The sequence below is a fragment of the Vollenhovia emeryi genome, unplaced genomic scaffold (genome assembly GCF_000949405.1).
Source record: "Vollenhovia emeryi isolate VEMERY1.0 unplaced genomic scaffold, V.emery_V1.0 DF939241.1, whole genome shotgun sequence".
In the NCBI taxonomy this organism is placed as follows: Eukaryota; Metazoa; Arthropoda; class Insecta; order Hymenoptera; family Formicidae; genus Vollenhovia; species Vollenhovia emeryi.
The window spans coordinates 385,086-395,544 of record NW_011967125.1 but is presented as its reverse complement, the minus strand read 5'-3'; the positions used below and the strand labels follow the sequence as shown (position 1 = coordinate 395,544).

Here is a 10,459-nt window from a genome sequence, read left to right as displayed (position 1 = left end):
GAATTACAGCAAATTTCAGTTGGCTCTTCTTCAATCGCGTCTTTTTATTGTGAAATTGTATTCAAGTTTTTCATTTCTACCCGCCGACCTTAATCTCAGCTGCTTTCGCGAGAAGATGAAAATGATCCGGATTAAAATGACCCTGTGCTATGATTGGTCAAATCTGAAATTTCGTAGCATTGAAATTTTATTCAATGAAATTCCAGATTTGACCAATCATAACACAGGGTCATTTTAATCCGGATCATTTTCATCTTCTCGCGAAAGCAGCCCTCATTGCTCCTGGATTGGTCGCGCATGCGCGCCAAGAGCGACACCCTCCTCCCCACCAACCTACCTTACCAACGTACGCAAGTATACGGTAACAACGTGGTTATGTGTAACGTTCGGTCGTCGCTTTTGCATCTCGTTAGCGGCGTCGAATTCTGTTGTTGGCTGTTAGATCGACATATGAGGCTCGCGGTCGACGCGGTCGCGACGCGTTAGAATGGCGCCTACCATACAGACCAACAGCAATCAAGCTGACAGGGACAAACGCGCGGTCAGGCCAGCGGACAAGCGGTAAATAACGCGCATCACAGATGCTCTATAAACGAGTACAACTGTAGCGCTGCTACATAGACCCGCGCTTTTTCAGATCCGAGCTCATATGCAGAGTCAAGTATTGCAACACTCTACCGGATATCCCGTTCGACCCGAAATTCATAACTTATCCCTTCGATCAGACTAGGTGAGCCACGAGAGAGAGAGAGAGAGCTGCTCCAAACGCTCGTGTACCATTTGCCTTTAATACTAATTTGTGATATTTGTAACGCAGATTTATTCAGTATAATCCGACTTCGTTAGAACGCAATTACAAGTACGAAGTGTTGACTGAGCATGACCTAGGTGTAGAGATTGATTTGATAAACAAGGACACGTACGCTGGCGACCCAAATGCTCAGTTAGATCCGGCCGATGAGAAGCTGCTGGAGGAGGATGTTCTCACACCTCAGGACTCTAAACGGTCCCGGCATCACGCCAGGAGCGTTTCCTGGCTGCGACGCACGGAATATATTTCCACGGAGAGTACCAGATTCCAGCCGCAGACGGCGGACAAGGTTGAAGCCAAAGTCGGTTACAGTATCAAGAAGAACTTCAAGGTACAGCCTGCCTCGTGTACGACGCTCGTGGCGTTTGTAGCGTACTTTCTAATTCGAGATTCGATTATTTTCAATCAGGAGGAAACGCTGTACATGGACCGCGAGAGTCAGATAAAAGCTATAGAAAAGACCTTCGAAGACAACATAAAGCCAATTGAAAGACACTACAGCAAGCCGAACGTAGTACCTGTAGAAATATTACCAGTATATCCAGACTTTAAGGTACTGTCGCGACTGTCGTTGCAAATACCGTCGTTACGTATCATCATTCTATACTTTTAGTTGTGGAAATATCCATGCGCGCAAGTCATATTCGATTCCGATCCCGCGCCGACTGGTCGATCTGTACCGGCGCAGATTGAAGAGATGTCGCAGGCTATGATACGGTAAGCTTTCGTGGTAATTTTGCGCAATGTGAAAGGAAAGCGGTGTACGTGCGTCGGAAAGAGAGCAGGAACTATCGTTCGCCTTGCGCTCCAAGTAGCTTAGATTGTATTGTTTAAAACGGTGCTTCTCTCGTAGAGGTGTGATGGACGAGAGTGGTGAGCAATTCGTAGCTTACTTTTTGCCGTTGGAAGAAACGTTGGAGAAGCGTCGTCGGGACTTTACTGCTGGTATCGATTACGCCGACGAGGAAGAATACGAGTATAAAATGGCGAGAGAATACAATTGGAACGTGAAGAGTAAAGCTTCCAAAGGATACGAGGAGAATTATTTCCTTGTGATGAGACAAGACGGGGTATGTACACATATATATATATATATATGAGCGTACTATTATACGCGTTATGATTCCGAGATTCGTCGCTTTAATCCTCTTGCGCACCGCAGGTTTACTACAATGAACTGGAGACGCGCGTGCGGCTGAGCAAACGGCGCCAGAAGGTCGGACAGCAGCCAAACAACACGCGCCTGATAGTGCGTCACCGACCGCTCAACGCCAACGAATTCAGAATGCAGAGATATCGAGAGAAACAATTGGAACCGCCGGGAGAGGAAGACGAGGACGAAGAGGAAGAGGAGGAGGAGGAGCAGGAACATCAACAGGAGGAGAAGGCAGACGGGAAAGATGCAATGACTGTTAAAGGTTCACTTTTGTATATTCGCCGATAATAGAGAGGACACTATTCTGCCAACTTGTTTCGATAACTGGAAAAATTTGTTGGCAGGTTCCGAGGCAGAGAACGAGGGGGAATCGCGTCCCTCGTCGAGGGCGTCCTCGCTGGCGTCGCGATCTCGTTCGCGGTCTCGTTCCAAGTCCGGCTCGAGATCGAGGTCGAGGTCAAGGTCAAAATCAAGATCGAAATCGAGGTCAAGATCCAGGTCGAAATCGAGATCCCACTCACGTTCACGCTCGCGATCACGCTCACCAACGAAATCTCGATCACCGTCTCGATCGCGCTCGCGTTCTCAGTCGCGTTCGCCGTCCAAGTCGCATAGTAAATCGCGATCACGGTCCGGCAGTCCTCCATCGAGGAACACGTCGAGGTCTAGATCGAAATCGAGATCGCGCTCGGGAACGCCTGCGAAGTCACCGTCGAGATCTCGGTCGAGCTCGCGGTCCAAGTCCAGGTCGCGGTCGAGATCGAGATCCGGTACCGGTAGCGGTAGCGGTTCCGGTAGCGCGAGCGGCGAAAGCGGCTCCGAGAGCGAATGAATCGAGAAGAGTGATCGAGAGTATACTCATTAATAAAACATCATTGCTGTCTGAACCATTATTTCAACGAGTGCTGGTTTATACCGTTGCTATTAAAACATATTTCAGATAGCAGTTGATATTCCCCACCGAATATCAGAATAATTGCGTACCGAGTGAACGAAAAAAGTAATTTTGTGTTGGTAACCATGTATAGCGAGTAATCATTACAGGGTTGTACGAGTGCTCGGATGCACGATGAAAGAAATAATAAATTTATATGAGGAAATCATTTGTTAACGTTGAGATGGTTCCTGCGATAATCCATCATACGTGTAACATTTCCACAACAAATCTAGCAACTGTGTCATTTAATTCTGCGGTACGCGTGTCTGACAAGATTCAGGCCTAATCTACAATGTGCTCTTTGCGTCTAGAAACATTATATTTTGTAGTCAATAAATACTTTTAAACTTTGCACAAGTAGATAAATTGTATATTATGCACTGTACAATCGTACACTGTCGACAAATATTTTAAGCGTTTGGATTTTCTTATATTTAAGTAGAATGTTTTTAGATGCAGAGGGCACATTGTAGATTAGACTTTGAGCGCACGAAAGATAAAGGAGTTATCTCGAGAGATTTCAGCGCGATATTGAATCCACTTGGGTCGATTTTATATTTTCTCGTTTCCGTCAATATTCCTTCAACTCGAACGTAACGTGTGTGAAGCGACCCTTAAGTTATCGAAAAATACTTTAGAAAACCTCAAAATTTTACTTTAGAAAAATAAATTTGGACATTTAACTTACTTTAAGAATTTAAAAGAAAACTTTGAGAATTTTGTAAAAGGTATGTAATATAACTTAAAATACCGCGTGCGGTTTTCATACGAGAAAGTGCTTTGCCGCGCGGCCCTTTAGCGGAAACTTCGACAGGCTTGGCTATCTAAAAATTACTTTAAGCGTCTAAAATCACTCTAAAATTTCTTAAACTTTTAACTTCCTTGAGTAAACTCTTGCATTTAAAAGATTACTTTGGAAACTTCAATTTTATTTAAAGTTTTTCCAACGGGGGGGGGGGGAAAGGACAAAGTAAATTTGCGATATTATTTACTATACAAACAGAGAGAAACATGAGAGCGGCCACTCCGGCGTTTTACTCGATACCGTTTCGGGAGACTGTTTTGCGCGCTGTGACGCCCATTTTTACTTTTGCAACTATTTCATGCACTTGGTGCATGTCTGTGCTATGCATTCTGACACCTAATTTATAAAATTTACATTGTCTACATGAGAAAAGTCGATGTAAATATCATGCAGATAATTTATGTTAATGTAATTTTGAATTTTACAGCACAATCACGGACACGCACAAAGTGATGACTATATCGGCAGTGCCAGAAGATGGATAGCAAAATAGTTTCGATCCAAAAGTAAAAATTGGCGTAAAAGCGCGCAAAACAGTCTCTTGAAACGGAAGCAAGTAAAACGCCGGCGTGGCCGCTCTCAGGTCTCTCTCTCTCTCTCTGATACAAGTGCTTTTATGATTTCCGTTTGGGACGCCGAGTGATACAAAACAAGAAGAAAAAATTTGGATCCTTCGGGGTTGAATCATTCATTTCGGAGGACTATTGGTTAGCCGTGGCCTTCTGGGCTTGGTTTCAAGTTCTGTGCCAGTTACAGAAGAAGAAGCCCAGGGAGAAGAAGTGTTTTTACGGTTTATTGATTGGCTATCTCGAAAGTACGCGCGACACGTGTAAAGTCTCGCGGGGCAATGCAGCGTCGTTGCGACGCGACGTATTTGACAGGCGCGCGGTCGGAGGGCGCCACGCGTCCGATTCACGCGGCGCTTGCGAAAATTCCATTGCGCATTGCGTCATCCCGCGACCTATCCGAGCGGATCGACGTCGACGCCGACGAGTGCCGATGGACACATGGCAGTTTGATGCCACTACCCGTGCAGAGGCTACGCAGGAGCGAACGAGTTGGTTCAGGGAATTTACGAGAGGTACGAGAGCGTCGAGTAGATAAAAGAAGCGCGAAAGGGAGCCACGTGGACGAGTCGCCTGACGTGTCGCGATAACGGGCTGGCACGTGTCCCGTGCGTGTCAGGCGCGTCGTTTCTGCTCGGGGCATCGGGCATCGGGCTCGGGATTGCGTCTCCACTCCGCACGTTTCGCCCTCTCCATCTCTCTCTCTCTGTCTTGGCGCACGCGATATACGCGTTTAATCAAACGTACGTCTTCGAGCGTTGGAAGGGCGCGCGATTAAAGCGAACCAGATCGATACGGAATAGTAAGGTTAGGGCGTCGCGTCGCGATCTTGAAAACACTTGTACTCGTTTCGAGCCGCGATACCGCGGATTCTGCCGTGCGACGAAGAGGAGTCGAGTTTCGTGCCACTGTTTGGCCATTTAAATTCGCCATTCGCTCGCTCCAGTATTTGTCGCGTAAACACCCTGAGAGAGAGAGCACGCAATGTGTGCTCTCTCTCTCTCTCTCTCTTCCCCCTCCCCATCGCTCTATCGTAGTCTACCATCCGTCCCACCGCGAGATAAACAAGTCGATGACAGGCGGTTTCACGTCCGCATTATCGCGCGCCGCGCATATTTTCGTCGCGCGTTCCGCGGGAGAAACGTAGGAGAGAAGCGCGATGATGCACCCGTACGGATTCCACGACGACGGTGCCACGTGCGCGGGGATCGAGACCGGTCAAGTCCCGGTGAGTCGACGTCGTTAAAACGCGCGCCGAAGGTCGCCACGGGGGAGACTCGCGGGCACGCTCCAAGGAAAGGGACGAGCTCGTCGCGAAATTTACTAAACAGCCGGCCGTCTTCCGCCTGTACGTACGTACGTGCGTGCCGTGTCGGGCTCGATGTTTTTCCGCTCGCACGTACATACGTGACGGAGCGCGCGCGCGCGCGCGGGAGCGGTCGGCGCCGATGATGTCAGATTTATATAAGAGTCTAATGTTATCAATTCGCGGAAACGGAGCGGGCGCGATTGTAACGTCAACAATGCGAGTGAAAGATCCTCCGTGGGTTTTTTTTCAGCAACGCCCGCGGGCGCGCAGTCGGCTTTGTCGAGCGAGATACTCTTGTCGGGGATGCGATCTTTATCGATTCACGGTATCGCTACGAGATAATTGGGCTTGCGAAATGTTTTAACCGAGGGGGAAACCGCTGAGGGCATTGCGGCGTCACTGGGCATTAGTTTGGGCATTAGGCCTTGCTGGGGCATTGTAAAGATAAAATAAGATAAAGTCGAGGAATTGAAAATGTAAGGCCAATGGTGTTACGAGCGATAAAAAATTTAATAAAACGAAGGAGAGTTTGCTTATTGTCACCAGTAATGATTAGAAGCGGGAAACTAATAGTCAACCCAACTGGCTAATTATTTAATCGATTTATTAGACAACGTTTCGACCCTATTTTTTGGGTCCTTTTCGAGTGATACTGCAAATCAACAATAACAACGTGGGTTAATAACTAAATTTACAATAAGTTTACAGATTACACACGGAAAAAACAATGTAGCTGCTGTAGCTAAAACTTAGCAAAATACACTGAAAAAAATTTCTGGTTGAATATGGACGAATCAGATAATTCCTTTAGGATTTACCAGAATTCCTGTAATTCTACAGAAATTCTGGTAAATCCTAAAGGAATTTTGGTAAATCCTAAAGGAATTATGATTCGTCCATATTCAACCAGAAATTTTTTTCAGTGTAGGGACAGCTAATATTTTAGTTGTGGTAGCTCAATATTTTGCTACTGTGCCTATTGTATTAGGTGCGACAGCAAACGGTTTGCTGTCGTAGCAAAATATTGAGCTATCACAACTACCATAAAAATATTAGCTGTCCCTATTTTGCTAAGTTTTAGCTACAGCAGCTACATTGTTCTTTCCGTGCAATGTTCTTCTAATCTAACTTATTATGATGACAGTAAACTTTGTTACAGCTGATTTTTAACGTTTTACTAAATTATTTATCGCTCGTAATACCATTGGCCTTACATTTTTAATTACTTGATTTAAAAGAAAACGAGCTTGTATTCTATTTTCTTAAGATAAAATAAGGTAATAAGATAAAGTAGTGCCCACTGGGCGTAAATGGGCGTTGGTGTACAAGATTTTGGTCAGCGGTTTCCCCCTCGGTTTTATCCCTTTCATCGGGACGCACAACCCTCACAGGCAAAAAAACAAAACGTTTCAGAGGCAGAATCTAGGAAAAACAAAAAATACGGAATTACATATTACGCTGCATGTGTCGCACATGTGCAGTCGTGGGTCAGAAAGATTGTCCGGCGGTTTATGATAAAAACTATGACACTGATCATTTACAGCATGTAAGTCGATCGACGCTAATCTCGACCGAATTTTCTGCCTCTTTTTCTTTTAACACTCTCACTTTTAGTTCTGTGACCACAAATACAATCCTGTTTGGATCACCGAAATACACATAAATCTATGTACATAACTTTTCTCAGGTAGTAATCATCTTTTAACTTTGACTATGAAATGAAATATCTCGGACTTTGAAATGCTGCAGTGGTTTGATTTACCGACAGAGTCGCATACAGTTTTTGCGTCTGCAAATCGTATTATTGGCATTTATGTACAAAATAATACCAGACCAGATTGTGGACTGCATAGTAGAACATTTTCATATAAAAAAAGACACTGAGGTTTGAAGTCTAATTCGTATCGCATTAGGTGTGAAAATTTGAAACCGTCGCAAATATAGCACAGTGGCGGCAGTGACGGTTACAAGCCTAGTTTACATCGTGCACTTGCTACGCGTATTAAATAGTAACAAATAGTAAATCACTGGTAAATTAGCCATTGGCTGATCAGTTGAAATACGCTATTTGATACGCGTATCAAATGCACGTGTGAACTAGGCTATAATTAATTGCGATTGATATCACGTCCGTCCGTGCTTCGATCCTAGACGAGGTTTAGAAATGTGTCATCGTTGCAGGACTAGTTTGAGCAAAAAGCCGCCGCCGCCGCCGCGCGGATGACCCTGAAAATTACGCGGTTTTTTTTCTTTTACGAGTTGGCCGCCTCCGCGAAATTCGGGGGAAACCCCGTCTCGCGAGAGAGACGCGCGTCACAATGAAATCCTGTCGGCGGTTTTCGAGACGGAGTCGAGGCTGTGTGCACGCTGTGGCGCGAAGATGTCAGGGCCGGTTTCTTAACAGCGATCTCAAGGCCTTATTGGGCAAATACGGGGCATACTGGCGTCGCGCGACGGCGCGCTGGCACAAAGTTAACGTAACGACCAGCCCGTGCCGGACGTTGAAACACCGATATCAATATTTGTCACGCATCTACTTCTAGGGACCCGCGCGATTAGTGGGTCGCGATTGAGCAATCGCGGTCCGCGCCACGTAGATTTAAGCCGCGTGGGGAAAAAAGACGCCGCAGTTGCCCGAAAGAAAATGCAATATGATTCACGCGCCATTGTCGCGTAGCTCAAGAGTTGCCGTTTACTTCGCGGGGAAAAAGGAAGATGTTGTATCGACAAGATCAGTGCAATTGAAATAAAATCGTTGAGACAACTATTTCGTTCAATGCTTGAAATTAAAATCCATGGCAGACACAATTGAGTGAATTATTTATGTTTGTGGCAGCACGTTAACGTTGAAGCAACTTGACTGTTTTAAATTCAACAGCATTTTTTTTTGAAAGAAAAAGAAATAATTATTTTGAGCGTCGACCTGAATTTGTAAAACTTTGCCTCTCTTCGATTTGAAAATTTACGAAACTAACCGTCTGTCTCTGTTAATTTAGATGGCGCCGAAAAATAAGGAAAATAGCAGCAAACGAAAGAAGCAAGTCGACGACGAGGGCGACGAGGATTATCGGAAGCGGCGGGATCGGAATAACCAGGTAATCTATCAGTTTTGCATGCAAATCGGGCACGTTATTTGCATACGCGTACTATCGTCGTTATCTCCGCGTTTCGCAGGCCGTGAAACGATCCAGAGTGAAGAGCAAATTACGCACGCAGCAAACCTTGGAGAGAGTAAATCAGCTGAAAACGGAGAACGAATTGTTGGAGGAGAAGATTAAAATGCTCACCAAGGAGCTTGGCTTTCTCAAGGATCTCTTTATTGCGCATGCAGGTATCGTCGAGACAAATTATCGTCAAATTGTTGACTCTTCCGCTATACCTTGTAACGTTGTGCATTATTATTACTGCTATGACCGCATCGTGTTTCGTCGTGTGCATATTTTTTTTTCTCTTTTCTCAGGTGGTTCCAATCAGCACACATCGGTAAACATCCAAGATCTTGATCTAACTGCTCTCCTGGCGGAAGAAAAGCCCACGGAGGACGCGCTGAAGGCAGCTTCCGCCAAGCTGTAGACCGACACAAGCGCCACGTGAAGAAATCAGCGTGGTATTAAATTCGAAACGCGAGGCAGTATTCTGACTCGTTAGATTGAAACAGCGAGCAGTCATCTTGGAAAGATGTCCGCTTTACGTTCACTGAGAGAAAGATTCTAGATGCGAGCAGCGTTTTCCGAACGCGAGCCTTCCAGGTCGTAGCATCGTCAGTGAATTATCACCAGCTAAATTTACAACTTATCGAAAATTAATGGACGACGAAAGTGACGCGAATCGTGGAGCCGTCGCGGAGAACTCGCGATAAATTCGAGTACGAGGGTATTCACTTTAATCGTCAGTCAGTCAAGACTAAGTGGTCTTTGATCTAAACGGTACGAAAAAAAGGACCGATGAAAATAATTCACCATCAGTATGTCGCTGATATTTCAGCATTATATGTCGCTACGTGATCATGCGTTGTGTATTTACCCCGATATGAAAATAACTCGAGTAAGAGAATCGAACACTTGCTTGAGAGTACAAGATATAACTTTTTTTATTTATTGGTTATATATGAAGGAAAAATACATATTTAATGTAACAGGTGCGTTAGAATAGGTGTATTAATCTTTGTAGTTATCGTCGAAAGTGTTTTTACTTCCGTAGCATGTGTTAGTTATTAAATACGACTCATTGGCATCATTCATGGCTTTTTTTCTGGAATCAACGTTCCTGGTGCGTTTAAATGGCCTATTTGCAGTGCTCGATTACTAATGCACAAGTATATCGCAAGATTGATATATTTTTCCTCTTCTTTCTCTTCTGACTTTGTACCCAGTAGCGTGCTAATAAAGGTAATGCGGGAGAATTTAGGGAAAAAATTAAATTTATCAGTAATCAGCATTTGTTAACAATACGCGATAACATTCGAACGATTTAAAGAGCGGAGAAGTCGAGTTTCAGGCCGTAACTGGTCTTAGTACCACTAGTAAATAACGGAACGGTGGAATTTCTTTTTTAAATATTTTACAAAGTCACGGATTTTTCTATTGTACGCGACGCTGGAGAGTTTCGACGATTAAATTGCCGGTGGTTGGCGAACACACGGAGGGTCGTCGACGGCACCTGTATGCTTCGATACTCGCGGCCGAAGAGACCCGATCGATCCTCCGCCAGTGTTCGTAGAGCGCACGAACGTCGCACCGACCGGTCGAGCCCCGAAGATACAAATTCTATATTCTGCATCTTTGCGCGTTTCCCTCTCGACCAAGAATTTCCCTGGACTTTTGTCAACTGGGGATACTACAGTTCCGGCGATCGTCAAGTGAAACGATTACAAAA

General features: G+C 45.1%; 2 protein-coding genes across 3 annotated transcripts; both read left to right on the top strand.

Annotated features, from left to right (window-relative positions):
* The first annotated feature begins 322 nt into the window (after positions 1 to 322).
* LOC105560143 (RNA polymerase II-associated factor 1 homolog) lies at positions 323 to 3,067 on the top strand. The gene is made up of 8 exons (XM_012008991.1): positions 323 to 561; positions 638 to 730; positions 818 to 1,142; positions 1,221 to 1,364; positions 1,425 to 1,528; positions 1,665 to 1,881; positions 1,974 to 2,229; positions 2,312 to 3,067. The coding sequence occupies exons 1-8, from the start codon at positions 488 to 490 to the stop codon at positions 2,797 to 2,799; spliced, it is 1,701 nt and encodes a 566-aa protein (XP_011864381.1). The 5' UTR covers positions 323 to 487; the 3' UTR covers positions 2,800 to 3,067.
* Positions 3,068 to 4,541: 1,474 nt separating this feature from the next.
* Positions 4,542 to 9,820, top strand: LOC105560141 (CCAAT/enhancer-binding protein gamma). 2 transcript variants are annotated; one of them, XM_012008989.1, is made up of 4 exons: positions 4,542 to 4,790; positions 8,581 to 8,679; positions 8,759 to 8,915; positions 9,045 to 9,820. In XM_012008989.1, the coding sequence occupies exons 1-4, from the start codon at positions 4,557 to 4,559 to the stop codon at positions 9,155 to 9,157; spliced, it is 603 nt and encodes a 200-aa protein (XP_011864379.1). In that variant the 5' UTR covers positions 4,542 to 4,556; the 3' UTR covers positions 9,158 to 9,820. The 2 variants fall into 2 exon arrangements, with proteins under 2 accessions (XP_011864379.1, XP_011864380.1); XM_012008990.1 differs by lacking the exon at positions 4,542 to 4,790 and adding an exon at positions 5,319 to 5,503.
* The last annotated feature ends 639 nt before the right edge of the window (positions 9,821 to 10,459 follow it).